The sequence below is a fragment of the Hetaerina americana genome, unplaced genomic scaffold (genome assembly GCF_022747635.1).
Source record: "Hetaerina americana unplaced genomic scaffold, ioHetAmer1.1.p SCAF_4, whole genome shotgun sequence".
NCBI lineage: Eukaryota > Metazoa > Arthropoda > Insecta > Odonata > Calopterygidae > Hetaerina > Hetaerina americana.
The window spans coordinates 1,185,825-1,209,000 of NW_027286985.1; the positions used below are offsets into that span (position 1 = coordinate 1,185,825).

The window sequence follows — 23,176 nt, forward strand, 5'->3', positions numbered from 1 at the left end:
TGATGATCATCAAAACCATCCCGGTCCAGGCGAATGATTTGTACTCTTTGAAATTGTAATGCATATTAGCGGATGGCTCCGTCAAAAGTTACTGCTGCGGTATCTTCCGCAGTTTCTTGAAATTTGTCTTAATTGATGTCATTCATGCCAGTACTGCTCATAGCTAAAGAGAAATAAGCCGGTGATAGAAAGTGGGAGGAAATTCATGCATAATTAATTCTTTCGATGTGAATAGGCACTTGTGAAACTTGATCTAATGCGATCATGTCTTGTCTGTTGTAGCTTCGTGTCGGCGTTAAGTGCCTGTTACTGTTATCCTGCTCTCAAAAGCGTGCGTCTATTATTTTCTGTAAAAACGATCCTTAATACGCCACAGGTAGTGAGGAAATTACTGAGCAACCCAAGACTGCGTTGCAATGCATCCCCCTGCCTCTAGTGCATTCGATTCTCAGAGTTCCCATCCCATTCGGAGAGAGATTCTCGATAGGTGTGGAATCATTCAATACATTGGTACGTTTTGGTGTGCCTTAGATCAAATATTTTATCATTCCTATAAACCATAGGAAGTGTTTGGCTATGTGAAATCTTAATTTAATTTTCTCGTACAATTCAGTCTTGACGTTACCCTTAGGGAGTCGTTTACTAACTGCGATGAAGAGTATAGCATAAGCAGCCGGGCAACGGGGTCAACGTGAGAATTGACTGACGAAAACGTCGCAGAGCTTCTAATGGGACCAAATATTGAATGACAATCGTCGAATATTTTCCGCGGTAGTGAATTCACGGTGTGAAAATAACTATGTGTTTATCGAACGCGCAATAAATAATACATTTTTTGGGGATTGCGTCCGTAGCGCTTGAAGGCACTATGAGTGGCGACTTCCATAAACTTCTTTGGTTATTTGATTGACTTTTTGTTGTTGTCCGTCGTATAGGCGGTTAGCCGCAATGAAAGAATCATCACGGGTATATGATCGGACAGCGGATAAGCCTGCGAAGAGCGGGAAAGTCATATTCAATGTAGACATTCTTCTGTTAAAAAAAGTGTCTTAATTTTTGTTCCACTCAAGTCCAAATAAAATGGCGTAATCCATTCCCGCAAACTCGTCCCAGCAATGCCACGTAATTCCCTCCCCGAGTTTCATCGACACGAACTGGGATTACCCTTCACGCATTCCGCTGCTGACATCAGTGACATTAGGAAATCACTTCCTGTTGCATCTCGTTGACGTAATCAGTGGCATTTAGCTGTTAAGTGTTGATAATAGAGTAACGTACTTTCCTCCTCAAAACACTCAAGTACGAAACGTGACCTCCGAAAACAACTTTCGTTAGTCTGGAGTGTGACGTCGCCGTCTTCTAGCCATAGGGTCTCGGGTTCGACTCTCCTGGAGCATAGTTGTTCTGCAAACTCTGGTGGTTCAGGCGAAGGGACACTGAATGGCAAGCCAAAGGGTAACTAAAATAGGATCCCAGAGATACTACCTGAATGTAATTTAATGCCCTTATCTGTAAACATGAGAACTGACGCGGTTGGAAATAAAACTACTTATGATGGAAGCTTTTTTTATTGGAAACTTTTATCATTGGATTCTCTTTCTATCTGGTTGACTTTGGTGTTTTCCGTGTCTGAATGTTCCCCATCTTACTTTCCATTTATATTGAATATGGTAAAATCTGTTCAAACTATTGTATAATTTGAAAAACTTTTAGTACGTCTTCAAAGATTAATAACTTGGAATATTTGCAGCAGATGATCGTTAATAGGTTTTCCGAGGCGTCATTTAACTAAACAGGACGAGAAACTATGTTCAAACTTAGGTAAATCTTAGTCTCTCTCAGTCAAAACTCTGTTCTCCACATGTCTTGAGGACTTAATGATTGTAATATGTTGGCGGCCTTTTGTGAACGTCGACCCCATCAAAGTGAGGTATCAAGTTATTATTACCCCTTCTCATCGTCAAAACAAGTGTGTTGAGAACGTTGAGCTCATTTCAAATTTTTTTGAGCTTGAATTGAAAGAAGTGCATGCATAAGTTAAATCTGTCCAAGGCATGTGATTTCCCTGTGATTGTTTGTAATATCTTACTTTTTGAGAGCGGCGTGTTTCTCTCGTTATAAGATTATGCCATCTTACGTTGAATTACTTAATTTTTACACCTGTTCTAACTTAACTTTCCTAATCCTTTAAATTGCAATTGTTTTCTATGTATCTTCATCCTGTGCTTCTCAAATTATCTTTAATGTGCTCTCTAAGGTCTTTAATCTCTATCCTGACTGGCTGACTTAAATTTCAATTCAATTTGTGAATGCAACTGACTTCATCAGCTCCCCCCTACGTGCATTCCTACCCTCAATCCTCCCCATGACTCTTCATAATATTATGATTTCCTGCGTTTTGGTCAAAAGGTACGGGCGATACAAGTAGATTACCGGAGTGCCGATTCTCCATCGATCATGTAAATGTCTAGCATGATTCATTTGAAGGTTTTTCGTTCTGCGGATGTCCTTTCGATGCCTCCTCTCCTCTCTTCTGGATTACTTTCTTCAGCGGTCCCCGTATTCTCTGTCGCAATTCATGTTCATGTATATTCGAATCAATCAAAGACGTCCTGGCATATTCCATTCTATCAGGTTTCTCATTACTTTCGTAACCACATGCTTTTGTCCTCAACCCAAACTGATCCTCACTCGGGTAGTCATTACGACCGGTGTATAACGCTATGTTCTGATGGCAGCATTTGCGTCATGCAAATTTAAGCTCATCATTCTCTTAATCCTCACATCATGTAGGTTAAATATTATTCGGATTGAAGTTGGAATTGACGTAACGAAGATTTTTGAACTCTTGACCTCGTGCATGCTTCTTTGTGTTTCGGGAAAGTCGCCCTTCCATATTTCCCTCTTAGTAATTGGGTTAATTTCTGCGGTATACAGGTATCGGCATGCGATATACCTGTATCGACACTCAAAGTTTCTCATTAGCTTTCTTTTCCCGTGGATCTTTTTCCTGCCTCACCGCAAAGTATGCCTGAAACAAACGTAACCTTATCCACGCAGCATTTTCTGTTGTCCGGCAAAGTGGTGCCATGGAATTTTCCTCCTTTATAGTTACTTATAATTTCAACCTATTTAAATTGCTTAGTCCCTCCAATTGCGAATTACCGGTGCGTTACCGTATTGGTTTTGTAGAAATTTGCGAGGAATAACTGAAGCTCATTAAATGGCCTTTTAGTATGAGTTAAGAATTTGATTGGTATGTAAATGCATCATAATTGTATGAAATAAACTGCCATTATCAAAGCCCAGTAGAATGAACACCAATGGGACGCGTACATTTTTTATTTTCGTTAGAATACTTAAAATAGTCATCCCTGAGCTACATTTGCAAAAAAACGGAAAAGCCTTGATGTCGGACCCTAGAAAACTATTGTCAAAAAGGTAAAACGAGCAATGCACATACATCGTTTTGAAACGAGACATATTCGAAAATTAATACCCGTTTGGTTATTTTTGAAATATTCGTTAGGCGAAGTATACTTATCATATCTGGAGAATAATAAAAATGTGAAAGGATAAGAAAATCTGATAAACCTAAGATATTGGGCAAAGAGATTCCTTGAAGAGATGTGTGAAAATGAACGTAATAGAAATGAACTAAGAAAGTTGAAGGGCAGGAAATTGGAAAAATTTCACGAGAATTATTCGAAATTTATGGACCGTTTGATCATGAAAAAATATATTCGTTCGACAGAGTTTTGATGAATGTTTTAAGCTTTCTACAAAATATGTTCTCCTTTCGCCTTTCGACGTATCCTCCATGCGTAAATATTGGCACGTCCAACAAAAGGAAATTTATAAGCCAGAGCACTAATCGTCCATCAGATCGGAGTTCTTGATCCAGTTGTCGAACGATATGATCGGTCTGGATGCTGGGCCTGCCACTCGCCTTTACCCCATTCACTCACTCTTGTGCGACCACTTTTGAAGTCTCGACACCATTCAGGTCTTAACCTTTCCTCGTCCACTCATTACTATGGGTTCATGAACGAGGGACAGCTCCCGATGAATTCTACCAGCTGATGACCCTTTTGCATGCAAAAATCGAATCATGGCACGCACTCCGCAACTAGCGGGAGCAACGAGTTTTGCGGACATTGTTACAATGTCGCCGTATTACATTACGTATTTACATTCGCCGACAGGCAAAGTATTTCCGAATCAAAACAATAATTTCAGTGGTTTTGGAAACAGTCAATAGATGGAGCTACATACGTAAAACTTTATTGACCCCCCCAATATTTAAATATAAGAAAACGGCGCTTACTTTTCGAATATTCCCCGTACTAACGCCATTACTTACTTGTCATATTATCTTTCTATATCTAAGTTGGTGGCCTAATGTCTTTGCTATCCCCTGTATACATATACCATCCATCCCTCCTGAATCTACCCTGACTCATTTAGTAATCTTCCTAAATTATGCTTGATTATATCTACGGATTTCCCCCCATTATTTCCTCACCTGGCTGTATAACGCACCAATTCCACCCATCCTTTGTGAACTTTCGATATCCTCCACCTGCGTTTTCCACCTCGCTTATATCGCTCTTCCCACCTCAGATTAGCATTAGACTCTTAATATTTACTGCTACATGACTCTGTTTCCATTATTCCATTTCCTCATCATTTCTCTCATCTGTCTTTCTAATCGTCTCATCCGTGATCCATGGTTTCCTTGTCCTTTTTCTATTTGCCGTTCCTATAGTTTCTTTTGCGGCTTTCGATATGCCTTTTTTGATACATTCCCATTTTTCTTCAATAATACTCAGCTCCTCTCCCTCGCTCATTATTTTCTCTATGACCTGCGGATACTCCTCCCTTTTCATTTCTGTTAATGCTTCTACATTTCGGTTCCTAAACTGATACCCCAGCTTTATTTTTTTATCGAACGCTACACTTCATGAGCGTGATCAGAGTCCACATCCGCTCGCGGGAAGCTGTGCGAAATGATCTTACTGTTCCTAGACCTGTGTCTTACCATAATATAATCTAGCCTATACCTCTCCGAGTCACCTGGCATTTTCCATGTATACCTGCGTCTTTTGTGGAGTTTAAACCAAGTGTTGGTGATGACTAACCCCTGTCTCCTGCAGAACTCAACTGCTTTCTCCCCGCGGTCATTCCGCGTGCCTAAACCGTAGTCCCCCACCTCATCACCGTCTCTACCTTCGCCTTCGCCTACCGTCGCATTCCAATCCCCCATCACTATCACACGTTTCCCTGCAGGAACACACGCGATTATGTCCTCTAACTGATCGTATATCCTATCCACCTCTTCTTTCTTAAGGTTGCTCGGTGGCATGTATACCTGAATAATAACCATGTTCGTCGGTTCTGCTTTTATTTATACTAGTAATATTCTATCCGTTACCTGCTCTATGTTGACTACGCTTTTTCCTACCTCTTCATTTAATACTATGGCAACCCCTTTTTGGCTCTCGTCCCCGCCGCTGTATATTATTCTATAATTATCACTCCAGTAATCCCCGCTATCCTTCCATCTCACCTCGCACACCGCTTAGGAATCACCCCTATCTGGGATCGATTGATATTCAGCAATGTAGCTGAGGGGAAGAGAGGCTGCAAAAGGGTGTAGTATTAAACCAACTAGTAGGGAGGAGCCTACCTAAACATAAAGAGGGTGATTAATGGCATATAGTTAGTAAAGGATAATCTGGAATAAAGATCATTATTCAGGGCTAAATGCCAACAAGTGACCATAGGGATGGAAGAATGAAGACGGGGGCTTACTCATTTAAAAGACATATCGCCAGCCCCAAGCGCAACAATTGAAGCGGTGAAGAGGGAAAGGGCACGTGAGATAAATAGGAAGATAGACGAGAGAAGGAAATGGAAAAATGCGAATAGAAAATGGAAGAACGAATGATAAATAAACCGAGGCGGGAAACTTGGTGGAGAAAGAAGTGTGGCGGATGTGTAGAGTTGACAGCGAGGGTCGAAATGAGGGCGCTGAAAAGGAAAGCGAAGGCACGTCAGGGAGTAGGAAATATCTATGGTCACTATCAAAGATGCGGGAGTCGGCCGAGGAAGGGATGGGGTTCAAGAGAGGCATACGGGGAATGCATAGGGGAAAGGTACGTCGAACATACGTATAAGGCCAGCGAGTTGATATTATGTCGATGGATGATGCCTTTGGTCGAGGCATACTACTTGATTTCAAGATGGACAGAGCCTTAAAGGAAATGAAATTCAATAAAGCATTGAGGATAGGTAGCATATCCATGGAACTATTTGTGCATATAGTTAAGGAAAACGTGGATGGAAGAGTTTTTATGAGCTGAATCGTATCAAATATGTGAAAGAAATTTTATCTGAAAACTTCGTCACGCCATTATTAATTCCTATTCCTAAAAAATAATTAAGCCGCAGCATGTGAGAACTATAAGTGTGATTTGTCACGCAGCTAAGGTAGTACTTGTGATCATCAATAAAAGGATGGAGAGGAAGGAAAATGAATTCGTAGGGAATGATCCATTTAGGTTCTGAAGGGGAGAAGCGCGCTCGGTGACATCACAGTAATGAGGTCACTGACAGAAGCAAGTATAGAATACAACCAGGATACATTTGTTTGATTCGTTAATTTTAAGAAGCAATTTTATCGAGTAAATTGGTTGGAGTTGAAGAATGTATTGCAGAAGATGAGAGTAGATTGGAGGGATAGATAACCCTTGCACAACTTGTCCTGTCTCAGATGGTACAGTTGCCTGTGGCGGATTGATTGGGGATGGGAAGTGTTGGTAAAAGGAATCTGTCCATAATCACTCGTATTTTTCAACTTATACGCCGAGGAAATAGTAAAATAATCGTGGATGTAGCTGAAGGTAGGAATAAAAATCAATGGGAAATTAGTAAAAATCAGATTTACGGATGATCAAGCTTTAGTAAGACAGTCAACCAAATCACTGCTTTGCGAATCGTAATATCTCTGTGATAGATATGGGATTACAAGATGTAATCAAAATAAAGATTGAGGTTTTAGAGAAATAGTGAAAACAAGATGAACGGTAAAATTATGAAGCATAAACTAGATCAGGTGGCGCAGTTTATCTATCCTGGAAGTGTTTTGGACCAAGATAACCAAAACAGTAGGATCATTGGAAGAGTTACGTTAGGCATTTAAGCTGTCAATGGAGAAGGGGTTTAATGAGATAGACGTTGAGTCAGGAATTTAAGAAAACATTTGTGAAAACCTTGGCATGGAGCGTAGCTATGTACGGCGCGGAAATTTGGTCGCTGAAGCAAGATAATATGCGTAGATACTGAAGGCTTTTGAGATATGAACGTGGGTGAGAGTGGAGAAAGTAGAGTCAACGGAAAGGAAAGCAAAGGATGAGCTACTATGCGTAGTGTGGGAGGGAAAAGGGTTATTGGGAGATATCCAAAAGAGACAATTTAAGTGAATACATCGCGTTTTGATTGACTTCGGCATGTAGAAGACTGTAATAGAGTGGAGGGCGATAGGCAGGCGAAGTAAGGGGCTGAAGAAAATAGCTATGTTCTATTAAAGGAATACTATTGGGAATAGAAGAAATGTAGGCCGTGTTTCCATAATGTCTCTAACGGTAGAATGCCAAACATAGGCTAAATATTAATCGCGCGATTTCACTCAAGGCGTCAATGAAATATCCCAGCTCCTTTCCACATCAGTTGATCATTAATGAAAAACTTGAAGACCGTTGAACGATGAGGTACAAATATCAGTATTCCAAGACTTAATTCACGACCGAGATGGAACGGAAGGAGCATAATATGTATTTCCCCTTCATAGATTACATCTTTTTCATTTTATTTTTCTTAACACCCTCTGCCACACACCGTTATGGTATCTTGGAATATAGATGAGTGAGTGGAATATCACTAAAACCCTTTCCTTCTTATAGTGACGTAGTATTACACCAGTGTTATTAGTCAAATCCTCACTATTTGATCTAGTAGGCTATGCGTAGTCGTGTGAATTGTATCTTAGTTTTTTGTAAACCATTTTGTTGGCTCCGAAGGTGACTTCCGATTGACGCGAGGGCAGGTATCTCTCCGGGAAGTGAATTTCCTTATGACCCTTATTAGAAGTCAACGTAATGACAGCTATTCCATCTGAACCAATTGAGCGTTTTGTGTGTGCATGTTCATGTGGTGGTGGAGTTTCGCATTCTTGCTTGTTGTGTCCTGGCTTGAGTGTTGTTGGATGGCTTCAGTGCTGCATCCTGGGGTGCAGTTGTTTGTTGGTTTATGGTATATGTGTTTGCATGAGCGTTGGATGAAGTGTTTTTTCATGAGTGTGTGGGTGTAGTTTTCCATATTGTTGTTTTTGCATGTGGCATTGTTCCTATTTACGGGTGGTGGCCTAACACCCCCCGCCACACGCCCTTGCGGCGGCTTTCGGGGTATTATGTAGATGTAGATGAACCAAACCGCTCGCTTATTCCAAAAGTGCCTCTTTGTTTACTATTTTGTTCTTTGCATACAATGCCTCAATCTCCTCCCCCACTTAATATGCCTCGCATTTGCTCCCTATGCCATAGGAGTGGCCTATCTGTTTGTAGCTACAGTATAAATTAGCCTATGGCAAACGGATGAGCACAGACATTTCTCGCGGAAATATCGAGGCGAGAGCTAGAACTTAATCGCCAACTTGAAATATTGGTGACCCCAGTAGCAGGAGTCAGGTAATAGAAGTAAGGATATCCCCGATGGGACCAACAAGTCTTATCCTTGCTTTTATATATATATATATATATATATATACACACTCGCTGTCAGAGATGCTATCTCCGGTGTTGGATTTCCTCGTTCACCGGATAAGGTTCATGTGGGAACACTAGAGAAATTTCATCTTAAAATAGGGGACACTAGAGTAAATCTCTCGAAATTATTTCATATAAAAAATCTTGAATGCAAAACTCCTTGGTCATTTGAAATCGCACCCTGTGGTGCGATAGACTCACGAAAATGCTCCTCACGCAACCCAGCTCGTAAAAATTGCCTTATAATTTTTTAAGAGGCTAAATTCTAGGGAGCGCATACAAAGCACCAGTCGAGGAAATATTATTAAGTAGAAATTGTTATTGACTCTCTGCCATTTAACAACATTAGCATGCAGTAAAACACTGCCACGCAATCAATGACTCGTCCATCTGTCGGCGAGACAACGATTTCGTGATTCTTCAGCAAAGTCATAATGCGGAACAACAAATGGACGAAATGCTTAACAATATGCCTACTAAATGGTTCAATGCATCGAGGAAGCAGGTCTGTGTCGTCAATAAATCCGATATCATGATGGTAATGAATGGATATATCGGAGATCATCGATGCATGGGAACGTGACGAATGTGTTGGGGGGGTGGCGGATCCCCCGTTCCTTCCCGGATGCACCCCCAGGGGGGAGAAGGGGGCCCCTCCACGCTTTCTGCGTCGCTCGCCGCCGCGCCGTACATTTTCTCGCGTTGACCCAACCTCCCGAGCCGCAATCTTCCCGAGGGCGACCCCTTGACCCCGTTCACTTCCCAGGCTGCTGGGCTCCTCAGGCCATCGTGCTCATCCCCTCCGTTCCTGACCCCCCCCCCCCCGCTCCGTCCGTCCGTCCTCTCCTCAACCCCATCCCCCACCTCCGATCACATGGTGGTCGCGGCTTCGACGAGGAAAAAGAACGTTCGATCGTCGCGCTCCCAATTGGACGTTTCGACGATTACTTTTTGACCTTCCGCGTTTACCGGGCCGTGAAACAAATGAAGCCCTGGCGTGGTCTTTCTCCGAACCATAACACAAGCGATTGGTCGAGCTCCGCGAAGTGACTCATGCACAAACTGCACGGTTAGTTTAAGGGGAGGGCATCGCTTTTCGCGTCGGCCGCGGCCAAGTGGGGGAGGGAGAGAAAATCCCGGTTTCGAGGGCAAGCCGAAGAGTTATGCCACGCAACCGGATGGACGGAAGACCATTTCAACAGTGCGGGGGAGCGAAATCGCTCCCCCCCCCCCGGCAGATTACTGACGGCTTTGTCATCGCACTCTATCCAATTTGCATGAATGCAGAATTCCTCCGTAAAAATCCCGTAGACTATGTTTCAAGTTCTCAAATGTAGAAAAACAATGCATTAAGTGCTATGCAGAATGAGAACATTGTAATTCTCCACAATAATTTACTCCGCCCTACGAGCGTTTCAATGGTTATGCATCATGCTTAGGTGTTATTCAGGTTTGCAAGTCCAGAGTGAGGTATATGCACTGCAAATTCTGGATGGGTGTAGGGAGGGAGTTAGTGCAAGTGGGATGGTATCGGTCGTGGTGCGAATATTGTAGCATGAAAGGTGATCGCTTGGAGGTTGATTGAAATACTAGTACCACTCGTAAACCCATTCTTTTGAATTTTTCCCTGTCTCAATATGCTGCACGATTTTCAATTGCTCTAGAACATCGAGTTTTTGAGCTGTAGATTCATGGTGTAGGATTTGGGGGAAAAATTTGATGAAAGTGAAGGATCTATCAGAAACCCCACTAAACGTAATGGAGATGCGTAGTCTGTACAATAAATACGCGAACTTGTGCAATCTGGCGACCATGACGCTGAATGTAGCCCCGCCCACTTGCGGCGCTAGTTGCCTCAGACCCCCAATGAGTCATTTGTGCTTGGCGGATCGTCGAGCTGTGAGTATGGTGCCAGTTATGTTAGTTTATGTTGTCCGTGTTTTTAGTGCTTGCCGAAAGTGGTAATTGACGAAATCATGGAGCAATGACTCAACATCAAGTTTTTTCGTGAAATCCGGTGAAATTTATAAAGAAGTAACTGAAATGTTGACCGCTGTTTACGGTGATGATGCTCTGAAGAGAATATCCTTTTTCAAGTGGATTGAGCGTTTTAAAGATGGCCGACAAGACTCTAAGGATGATGCAAGGCCGGGACAATGACCTCCAACCACCTGTGTTGACGACAACATTGATCGTGTGCGGTCCATTGTCCTTACCGATCGTCGAAAAACTGTCCGAATGATAGTCGCTGATGAACTGAATTTAGGAAAATCAACAGTGCCCACACTATTTAAACCGGACATGATGGATGGATCCTACTGCACCATGACAATGCACCTGCACAGCATTCAGCATTGATTGTCCGCCAGTTTCTGGAAAAACATTCAATCGCCATCCTTGGTCATCCTCCTTAATCGCCAGACCTCGCCCCCTGCGACTTTTTCCTCTTCCAAAAATGCAATAATGTGATTATGGGACATCACTGGGAAGATGCGGACACAATAAAGCAAGGAACGACGAGAAAACTAAAAATCCTAACTGCCGAGGACTTCCAAGGGGGATTTAAACAGTGGAATACAAGAAAATGGAATAAGTTATTATTTATTTATTTTCTTTTTTCGTTGCAATTAGGCGACTTTCCTGGTGGCAACGGTCAAGTTTGATCAAAGATAAATCTTACAACGAAAATCACATGCATACACGCACTATAAAAACAGATAAGAGACAAAATATTCTTCCACACAATGACACTTCCACATCACATGCAAACAAACTTCCACATCACATACAAAATGCCGTCCACATCACATACAAACAATATTTTCATGACTACAATTAAGTTAATTACCCAGTGGCTGCTTTACATTTACACTTAAAACTTCTAAAATTGGATGGAAAGGGCTCAAACAAACCTCCAGGCAGCTGGTTCCAATCAATTATAGTTCTATTTTAAAAAAGAGTATTTTTTTCTTATTTGTTTTTTGCGTCCTTATTTTTATTTTGAAACTATGGTCGTTTTTTCCCTTAAAGTTAGGCTTTTCTATGTCTTTCCATAAATCTTCCCACGCTTCGTCCTTTTTAATAAATCTATGCGTCGCGCCTAACCTACTCCTTTTCCTTTTATTTTTCAAACTCTCCCATTTCAGTGCATTTAACATTTCTGTGACACTATCTGTTCTTTTGTACCTTCCGAGTACATTTCTTGATTCGTTTCTTTGAACTTTTTCTATCTTTTTAATATGTCCCACTTCATATGGATCCCATACCATGGAGGAGTATTCTAGGATAGGGATAACCAGTACCTTATATGCTTTTTCTTTTGTGGCTACGCTACTTCCTTTTAATTTTCTCATTACTCAATGCAATAAATGCCTTCCGTGTCAAATTATCTACTTGGAACCCCATCCAAGATCCCTAGTTAAATAAATGCCTAAATATTCGCATTGACTGGTACATGGGATTCTTTCTCCAAAGAGGGTTTAAAATTTCCTTTTCTGCATTCTTTTTATTTGAAAAATTTATATGCTTACTTTTACTTATATTAATGCCCATATTATTATTTGTTACCCAGTCACCAAGACGATCGATGTCATTTTGTAGTATTACGCGGTCATTCACATACTCTATCCGTCTGTATATAATGCAGTCATCAGCAAAGAGTCTTATTTGGGAATGTAAATTGTTTGGTAGATCGTTTACGTAAATTAGGAAGAGTAATGGCTCTAGAACACTGCCTTGTGGAACTCCTGCTAAAACGCTCGCCTCATTTGAAAATGTATCCCCTAATTTTACTTTTTGAGTTCTGCCTCTAAGAAAATTTTTTATCCATTGTTTTACCCTCCAATCCTAAGTCTAAGTCCAATGGTAACGAATCCAACTTTAACAATAATTTATCGTGAGGCACTCGGTCAAAAGCTGCCGAAAAATCAACAATTACTGCATCCACATCCTTTCCTTCATCTATTGCGTCGCCGATAAATTGGCTAAATCCCAAAAGCTGCGTTTCACACGAGTATCCCGCTCTGAACCCATGTTGGTGTTTGAATAGCCATCTATCTCATGTCCACCAATGTAGTCAGCGATTCTTTTTTCCTTTATTTTGCAAACAACTGAGGTTATGCTTACCGGTCTATAATTGTTGGCAATTGTTTTTTCCCCTTTCTTGAAAATTGGTGTAATATTTGCTTTTTTCCAATCATTGGGCAAGGCATCATTATTTAAAGTTACTTTGAATAGATGACTCAAATACAAAGCTATTGCGGTATCACCCAGTTTTAGAATATCAAATGATATATTATCCGGTCCCACTGACTTATTTTTCCTCATCCTCCTTATTTTTTTCACAAAATACGAGTCTTCCACGATAATACCGTTCGTCGAGGGCAGTAAGCTATTTGGTGCTGTTATGCTGATGCAGTTCTCTGTCGTTTCTGAGCTATTTAGGCAAGCCTTATTTTACTTTTTGTTTTATATTCCCCGAAAAACATCCGTAAAGCAAGAGTTGAACATATTTTCTATTCCTACAGTGTCTGTTACAATGCCATTTTCCTTAGTTTGCAATATATTCACGCGTTCCCTGTTATCTTTCCTCGTTCTCATGTATCTATAAAATTTCGTTGCATTGTCTTTCGAAATTGCATTTATGAGAAATTTTTCCTTTGCCTCCTTCTTTTCCCTATAAAGGTTCCGGACCAAGGTCCTGTAATGGTGTGACATTTCTTTACTTTCATTCTTTAATCTTTCAACTTCGTACATCCGACCTCGCTTCTTGTGCATCCGAGCCCACCCAGATTATGCAGTGCACTTATGTACCTCACTTGGTACGTATAAACTTGCATTGTACCCGAGCACGATGCATGAGCATTGAAACGTGTTGTTCGAAGTGAATAGCTACGGAAAATTAGTTTTATTATTTTGCGTAATAATTAATCTCCACAACTTAAGAGCCCACCACTATCATATTTGCTTTACGCGTTCATTCGGTATAGGTGTTTTGCTATATCGCAATTTTTTATAAAATTTCCTTACTTGTGATTTTTCTTTTAACCCCTAATGGACCTAATACCCAAGTAATAGTAAACCTTGGAGAGGACGTTATGTTTATCGATTGTTTGCGTCTATCAGGAGCGGTTCCAAGGTCCCAGATCGACGCCCCCGTGATATTTTTGGGGCAAGCAAATGGGGTCGGTTGGTCGTCTGTCCTGCTAACCTACAATCTAGCTTACAATAACGTCTACTGTATGCAGCTGTGAATGACGCTTACTATTTTGTGATTATGCTAAGATTTGAAAAGTAAGAATGAAAATCATTTTGACCAGCATTGGGGGTCAATGCTATAAAGTTCTCCACCAGACGTGTGTGATCAAGTCCTGCGTCCGACTCGAAAGTCGGCTGGATGCGTTAGGGTACACCCAGTGGCGAATGAAACTTAAACCCTCAAAGTAGGGGCTCAAGATCATTTCCCTTTGGCACATACCGTTTTGCAGGAAGTTCTTGTACCCTTAAAAGGGCGTTGTATGTGGGTTTGCCCAGGGTTGTCCAGGGACATCACAAGGGTTTGAACCTTAGACCCTCTGGTTTAGTAGCCCATCCCAACAGAACACTATTGCGCACCTTTGCTGGAAAGTGGTTATTAAATACCCCTATGTTATTTCATTTGTCCCTTGAGTCAATTAATGACGTATTCATAGCATGCATCTAAGCATTTATATGAGATTAAATCGTCGTGGAAACTTCCTCTAGTCATCCGCGGTTTTTTTCTCTGATACGTAATTCGCATCGCCATACAAGTTGAATGTCATCTGCTTCGTTGAATGAGGTCCTCTTTGGACATTGTAATAGTTTTATGAAAATAAACCAATACTTTCTGTGTGAAGTTTGCGTATGTGATTCTCACCTCATTGTCGCGTAGCGCTGATTGAGGTTCGCGAAATTCTTTTTGAATAATAAGTGTTTCACTATTGGCGTTTAAAACTGCTATTTGTTCGATTATTCGTTTCAGGTTTTATTGAGCACGTTGATACGATGTCCGATGTGCTCTTTTCTCACGCCGATGTCCCGGGCTTCGTGTCTGCGTAATATTCGCAGTGGGATCAGGTTTTTGAGATAGAGAGAGCTAGATATGCAGATATCTTACATGTCCTATATTTAAAGTATCGGGAACATTTTCCGAAAAATAGATTTACTTCGGATAATGCTTTTAATATCTCAATATTCTTGAAAATACATCCCTCATAGCGTCGACACACTTTTGCCAGTGGCTTTTCCACGACTCGAAGGCTCCCTGGCGGGCGGATTCCGGAAGGTCTGCAAGAGAGTACGCGTAGTAGTAGTAGTATTTAGGGGAGGCGACCGACAGCTGAGGTCATTTGCGCCATAGGGGATGGAAAGGAAAGGATGAAGGGTGGAGAGAAACCCGGCGTCGGCATTAGCCTCCTCTTTACGAAAGGCGCCAAGGGGTCCGCAGCTTAACGTCCCATCCGACGGACGCCGCGCTTACCAAAAGTGCCCTCCACAAAGCACCTCAAGTAGGGATCGAGATACCACTGAAAAATATTCAACACCGCCGGGCCCCAGGGGGGGGAGCCAGTACGTTAGCCCCTGCGCCACCTCGATCCCCTGGCCACAATCGGGCACAACCCATCTTGATCGATTGTTTTCCTTTATTTCTACATTTCTAAAAGAACATCGCTGAAGTTGAAATCTTCATTAGCTGGCCTCGCATCGATATCATGCCAAAACTATTCTCCTGAGTATCTCCGTTCCTCTTACGGCTTAACCTTTAACACGTGAAGTTTTGCATTATTTTTTTCTGATAATATCCACGCGCTAATTTAAAAAGTAAACCAGACCTCAATCGAAGAGTTAAGTAAGGAGTCGCTCGAAAACATTAACTCTTTTACGTAACGTTCAACGCGTTGCCACCCAAGTTCGGTTCACGTATTTATAACAATAGAAAAAAGCATGTACTCGTAATTTTTCGCCATTCATAAAAGCAATAATCTTTCCAAAAATAATTTTGCTTAAAGGTGGGGTAGCAGATTCACAAAATGGATGGATAGTAATATTTGGCTATGAAATTTGATGGCATGCGATGATCGTGCATAATTCTGTGATGCACGCTGTGAACGTGGTGCGTCGTCCGTCGCCAATCACTCCTCGAGACAGAGGAGCCCGTGTCTTCGTTTTCCTTCGTCATGTTGGCGAATGAGAAATGGAAAAACCCAAGTGATAAACTCGACTTTGAGACATATCGCACGACGATTAGGTGAACCTACTTTTATTAATATCGAGAATTATAAATTCCCAAGAATACTTTATCTTAAAAAAACTACCACACCCGAGTTTTTTGGCCAATCGTCAAATCCGTAAAAGCATTGACATGAGTGGGAATCTTGTCGTTTACTTACACTTCTCCTCTTTTTGGTCAAGCATTTGCTCCCTCAGGCTTACCCGCGTATCGTTTTTTATTCTTGGTTTTCTGCGTACTAAGCGCTTAAAAATAGTTAAGATTCGATACTTTTCTCCAATTAGTATTTTTTACACTATGATTTACGAACAATTTACCTCATATACTGTTGTTGATTTGGTTATAATTTAAATCTTGCTGTTAAACACGTTCGATCAAGTACTTTTCGAGCGATGAATATCAAAAGTTTATTAAAACAAAACATATATAGGTTTCGTATGGTTTTCATTGTTGGTCTCCATTGCCCCGTGCATACATTGTCGCACTGCCTCACTGCGACATGTACGGACAGCGGTCCACTTGTCAGTAAGATTGAAAGGATTATTGATCCCTCTGTATATCTTTCCCTCCCTAACAAGACTAGTGACATATGTGTACACCCCTACGGAGACTAAACGTGTATTTTCGAGAACTGATTCCTATCAATTCTTGATTCTACTGGCGTGGGGAGATGAAGAGACCTTTCGCTGTGTTAACGTGGGCGCCGCAATGTCTACAAACGCCCCCGCAAAAAGAAAACGAGTCAATAGATTGATCTGACATGGAGTTAGCGGCCACGTCATCAAGCTATTTCGCGCGGCAAACTGACAGGCGGGCGGGCGGGCGGATTTCATTGGTGAGGGCAGAGGAGGAAAGTGGTGAGGATGTCGCGATTCAAATCCCCGCTAATTCCGCACCGATCTGGTTGAATCCTGAATTGGAGAGGGCGGGAGTGGGAATGCGGGGAAAGGGAGACGCTCTCTCGAGCGACGGCGGCCGCAGCGAACGAAGTTGACAGTGAAATGAGAGCTGTTTGGGGATTCCTCTTTCATCTATTGAGGAAATTATCATCTTTAATGGTTGAGTCGCTCTCGAGCGCTTTCTTCTTCCATGCGACCGTGACCTGGCGGCGATGATGTATTTTCCTAAGCACTCCTCCACTACAAAAATGCACTTTAAAATCGATCCAGAGTCCAACTGTTTGCTCAGCCACCAATCAACCCTCGTTCACTCGATTACCTAGCAAGTATGCCTGGAAATGGAGAGAATCTCCTCATCTGACCTATTTGTGGAGGTCGGTGCGGTTAGTCCTCAGGATGACGCCCGAAGTTAAGGCTGCGTTTCAGTGAATCGGAAATGAGCTTGCTGCCACCCTTTCTTGATACTTTCCCATTTTTCTTCGATAGTACTCAGCTCTTTGCCATTCTCCATGATTTCCTCTACAGCCTGTTGATACTCCTTCCTTTTCAATCCATTTTATACTTCTACATTCAATTTTCTAACCCGCCGCCCCTGCCTTATCTTTTTGAAACGGAGGCTACATTTCATAACAACTAAATTGTGGTCAGATTCCACATCTGCTTCCGGGAAGCTCTGCGAATTTATCACACTGTTCCTAAACCTTTGTCTAACCAGAATATAATCTATCTGATACCTATCTGAGTTACTTGGCATTTTCCAAGTATACCTGCATCTTTTGTGGAGTCTAGACCAAGTGTTGGTGATGACTAGCCCCTGTCTCCTGCAGATCTCAACTGCTTTCTCCCCGCGGTCATTCCTCGTGCCTAAACCGAACTCCCCCACCTCATCACCATCTCTTCCTTCGCCTACTGCCGCAATCCAATCCCCCATCACTATCAAATATTTCCCTGCAGGAACACATATGATTATGTCCTCTAATTGATCATATATCCTATCTACCTCTTCCTCCGTAAGGTTGCTTGGTGGCATGTATACCTGTATAATAACCAAGTTCGTCGGTTCTGCTTTTATCTCTACAAGTAATATTCTATCCGTTACCTGCTCTATGTTGACTATGCTTCTTCCTTCCTCTTCCTTTAATACTATGGTAACCCCTCGTTGGCTCTCGTCCCCGCCGCTGTATATTATTCTATAATTATCACTCCAGTAATCCCCGCTATCTTTCCATCTCACCTCGCATAGACCTAAAATATCTTTTTTCCCCCTTCTCATCTCTCGCTTAATATTCTCCAATTTCCCTGTCCTCATCATTGTCCTAACATTCCACGTTCCTATTCTAACTAACTTGGTGTTCTCCTGCTGCTGCTGGTTTTCACTTGCAAGGGTTTCGTGGGATGACGACCGCGGAAGCCTTGCTTCCCCCGCTGCCAGGTACGACATACAGTCAATTGGGCCAAGCCCCGTAGTTGCCAGGACTCTAAATCTTTGTAGAGACTATCATATTTTTCTTGGGAATGATAATTGAGGTTGCTTCCCATTACCTTCCTAAATAGTGTTTTTAACGTGGCACCATCACTCACTGGGGTCAAACGCCATTGCAGCCACCTCACTGAGGAACGGACGCTGTGTGGACTACCTTTCATCTGGCTCCTAACCTTTGAGCTATCTGGCATGGGTGTCCCTACCAGGAGAAATAATTATTACTCCCACCAGTATAGCTCTAGGGGTCATCTCTATTCTCTTTCTCAGTCCGTGGCTTCTGTCTCTGCAACAACACACCCTCCCAACAGAAATACGTGGACCAGCTACATGACTCTCTCAGAAAATGTGGGTACCCTGAAAAGCTACTGAGCAATAAAATCCTCAAACCGTCAACCCAGTGCACTCCCCTCCCCAAACCAAACCGCCCAAAATGCCCTATCTTATCACCACTTTCTTCCCTGGAACACACAAAATTACACATTTAATCAGTGACCTCATCTCTATTATTAATAACACTCAGTCCACATCACTTTTATTCCCACATTGTCCCTCTGTTTCGTTTAAATGCCTGTCGAACTTGCGAGACATCTTCAAGTCAACAAAACCAACTGCGAGCACCCCCGTCTCTCCCCCGCCCCTATCCACACCATGCAACCGCCCACGCTGCAGATGTTGTCATCTTCTAAGACCCTTCCCCTCCCTCAGTACCAACTCCCAACCGCTCGCCGCCTGTACCTCAAAAAATATTATATATCGCCTCTCCTGTAACTTCTGCCCTGCCTTCTACGTGGGCGAATGCACGACCACACTTTCCATCCGTATGAATAACCACCGATATTCCACCAAATCTCCCACCTTCCTTAATTATCCTACCCCTATTCACACTGCTTCCCACAATTAATCTTTTGACGACTGCTTCTCCGTTTCGGTGATTGAAATCCTTCCCAAATCTGCGAGTATAATAGAGGTGAGAACCCGCAAGATGGCGCATATCTGGGTGACCCAGTCATTTAAACCGCCCGGACTTAACCAAGCCCACTGAATGCATCATATGGCTGCCTACACATCCCCTTCCACCCACTTGTTCTTTTCCGCTGAGCCAGTTTTTAAATGCTCTAGGTCATGTGTAATTTTAATTGAGGAAAAATATTGGTAAACTTTTGTGTTAGATGGTTTCTGTTCATCAAACCCAATTGGTAGGTATGAGCTTATTTTGTCACAGGGGCACAGATATGTGAATGCATAATTTCAGCAAAATAAGTTGAGTAGACCACATTCTGTTTGAAACTTCCTCAGTAACAGGGAGAAAGGTCGGTGGTCTAGTGTAGCTGTCTGAATAGAGCACGTTATCTACTGTCGTCATAATTATCAGTAGAATTAACAATGGTGTTAGCAATTCATTGTCAGTCAGTTGCAATGTTGCCGGAAAACATTGGTTACTATGTAAAATAATTAACCAGTCTATGGCTTAATGTTGAGAGGATGGTAATATTAAGAGAGTGTTATTTAACATTAGTTTTTGTTTAACTTTCTCAACAAAGAGGCTGAAAGGTTTGTATTATTATGACATTTATTTATTGATGTTGATGTTAGGAAAAGAAAGCTTAGTGGGTAACTTCTATATAGCCTTCTATAGTAAGTGGGGAAAAAATTACAGAAGGCTTGATTGATGTAATACGGCAATTTATTCTCTGGGAAAAGGCTGCATGTGATCCACACAAAGCTGTGAATTCTACCGATTATTTTTTTAAGAATCAACATTTTAGATTATTTTTTTAAGAATCAACATTTTGAGATATTTTTTCCGTCAATTCAAACAACATGATTAAAATACTTGAAATTTATGATGTTCTCAGTGATAAGAGTTATTAAATTTCCAGCATTAGCAAGCATTTACTTATATCATTTTTCTTAATACACAGATCTGTTTGAACTCTTCTGTATTTTTGCAGTACTGGTTACCTTAGGAGACCATCTCCTAGAGGGGCAAACATGCCATTTTCTATTTTACTAGTCACTTATCATGTGTCGAGCATGTATTCTACTTTTGTCTTCCTTCATCCTGTTTATTTTTTATAGATGTTTTTATCAGACCTTGATGTCTTGTATGTCTTATCATAGTCAACCACAACATACGTGCCCAATTGGCCAATTTTCCTCTCAAAATTCCTCTTTCCAGTGAAAAATGGGTACAAAGAAGATTTAATAGAAAAAATACTACTCTGAAAACATTCCCTTAGAACAAACACTCTTTTGTTTAAACCAGTTAATATGGATGTAAATGATTACAAATGGTGTAGACTCCCTTGTTATGGATTGATTTTATGAAAGCCAACCTCTTCCCTTGGGAACAATCATTCTTGAATACTACAAAAGATAAAGTGGAAAACAAAATAAAAGTGGCAAATATAAGTTCGCTTGTAACGACTGTAGTGCTATCTAAATTGGGCAAACGGGGAGATCATTAAAAACATGAGCAGAGGAACATAAATGCTGTTTTAGGAAATGTGACCAATTTATTGTTGAATACCTCTCCCCAATCCTGGGAGCATCCCTTTCCTTCAGAGAAAGACCTAATTACCCCCCCCCCCCCATTGTGAACACCAATAATTGCCTTTTCCTGACCCTTAACACCCCTCTCCTCTTTCCCATCAACGCCAATTACAACCCCCTTTCTCTTTCCCCTCTCTTCCCCCTCCTCTCTCACCCACCCCTACTCTCCCTTATGAATGGCATATAAATTGACCGCAACTTGACTTATTGTAGATGATGGTGACGCCTTAGCGTTAAAGTTAGTAGCACCAAAATAAAGAACAGTTGAAAAATACATTGTGTTCTTTATTTAATGAACATGAACTTCCACAAAGTTGAGCCACAAACCATCGGATACAATTTCCTCTATTTCTAAAGTTCAATTTATTGGATGTATTCCTTCAAATAGTAAATGGTAAAATTTAGAAGTGCCCTAATGGATGCCTCTGCTTTTTTATAGATGGATTCAAAGGTGATGTATATCTTTTGCTCCGGTTGCTGTTACCAATGGCTGTTAAGAGGATATACAACCTCCACAATAAGCAGTTAATCAAGCTTTTCAGTAAGGTAGATATAGAATCGGTATAAAATGGTTTATATCAGAACCGCTAAATTTGTATGGAGTTCTAACTAAGTTGAAACAAGATGTGTAAGTGAAAACTTCAAATATAGTGTTTTAGTGTAAAATCTATCACTGTAAGTAAATTTAGGGAATTTCTTTTGTGGCAGTAACCTCAGTTGCCCATCAATCCAGGCTAAAATAAAAGAGACATGGAGCCCAATTCCATAAGCTCTAAGTCAGTTTATATTTTCTGATATTGTGTTCATATGTGTTAAGTTTATATATTGCAATAGACCTGTTACCGTTCTTACTACAAGTCTGCATTTAGATACATATATATGGTTTAGGAATGGCAAGATGGAAAGTGTAAATATTTTTGGAGCGGCTGTAAATTGAATGGCTGCTTTGAAAAATATAATTATGAAATAGTAAAGAAAGTAAATATTGGTAGGTACTATAAAATCTGCAGTATCAGGGAAGTCAGTTAAACACTTCATAACTCGGAAATTTTTGGGAGTTGCCCGCTCCCAACACTAATAGCCCGTAACAAATGTAGCAGGAATATGTATGCATTGTGGTGCGGACCCATCAAGATGCAATTTTAAAGCATATATGTGTGATGTAATAAAATTCATATTGTACTAAAATTATGTTTTTCATCATCAGATATTTGGATGTTCTATGGATGACATGCTTGAAGATTTGGAAAAAGGAGATGTATCTGAAACAATTAGAGTGTTTTTTGAAGAGAGTACAAAATGCCCACCAGCCAAGAAGAGCAAGGTTACTATGCAAGAGGTATATCTGAAGGATCTTGATGTATCATGTATTTCATGGGGAATGCCATTGAATAGCTTTATCTTTCAATAGCAAACTAATTGTATGTGTGTGTGTACAAGTTTGTATATGTATATTAATTATTTATTTATTTATATATATTCGAAATGGAACGCTCTTCAGAGACACACAAATATTTAAAAACACTGATGTAGATTTTTAAAACATAGAAAGTACACTCATATTTTGATTTGCCCTCATCATCAGAATGTTTTTTGTGTTTCTATGTTTTAAAAATTTATATCAGGGTTTATGTGTGTAATGATTTCATCAAAGTAACACAAGTGTTGAATAAAATATGAATATATACATAAATAAAATATGTAAAATATATTTGTAAAATAATATATATATATATATATATATATATATATATATATAAAATATATTATGTATTTATATATATATATTATATATAATATATTATGTATTTATATATATATATTATATATATATATATATATATATATATATATATATATATTTTATATATTATATATATATATATTATGTATATATATATATATATCCATAGTGAATAAAAATATCTTTCTATTTATAAAATTATTCCCATACTTTAAACTAGCTACAGGCAAGGGAATCTTCATTGATATGTTTTGAAGATGTTGATATATTTATCAAATTAATCTATGATTTAGGATATTTGATCTTTATAGAAATGAATTGCATTTTTTTAATGTACCAAATTCAAGGAATTTTATATGCAAGGGAGGAATTCAAGGAATTTTTTATGTTGATTTTTTTATGTAGAGTCCAAAATACTGTCCC

General features: G+C 40.5%; 1 protein-coding gene across 3 annotated transcripts in view; it reads left to right on the forward strand.

Annotated features, from left to right (window-relative positions):
- DNAlig3 (DNA ligase 3) overlaps positions 1-23,176 on the forward strand; it is a 202,975-nt gene that overhangs the window by 129,461 nt on the left and 50,338 nt on the right. For all 3 annotated transcript variants that reach the window (XM_071589614.1, XM_071589613.1, XM_071589615.1), the window contains 2 exons: positions 21,449-21,555; positions 22,217-22,348. In XM_071589614.1, coding sequence (XP_071445715.1) covers positions 21,449-21,555; positions 22,217-22,348 — 239 coding nt within the window. The remainder of the gene's footprint in view (positions 1-21,448; positions 21,556-22,216; positions 22,349-23,176) is intronic.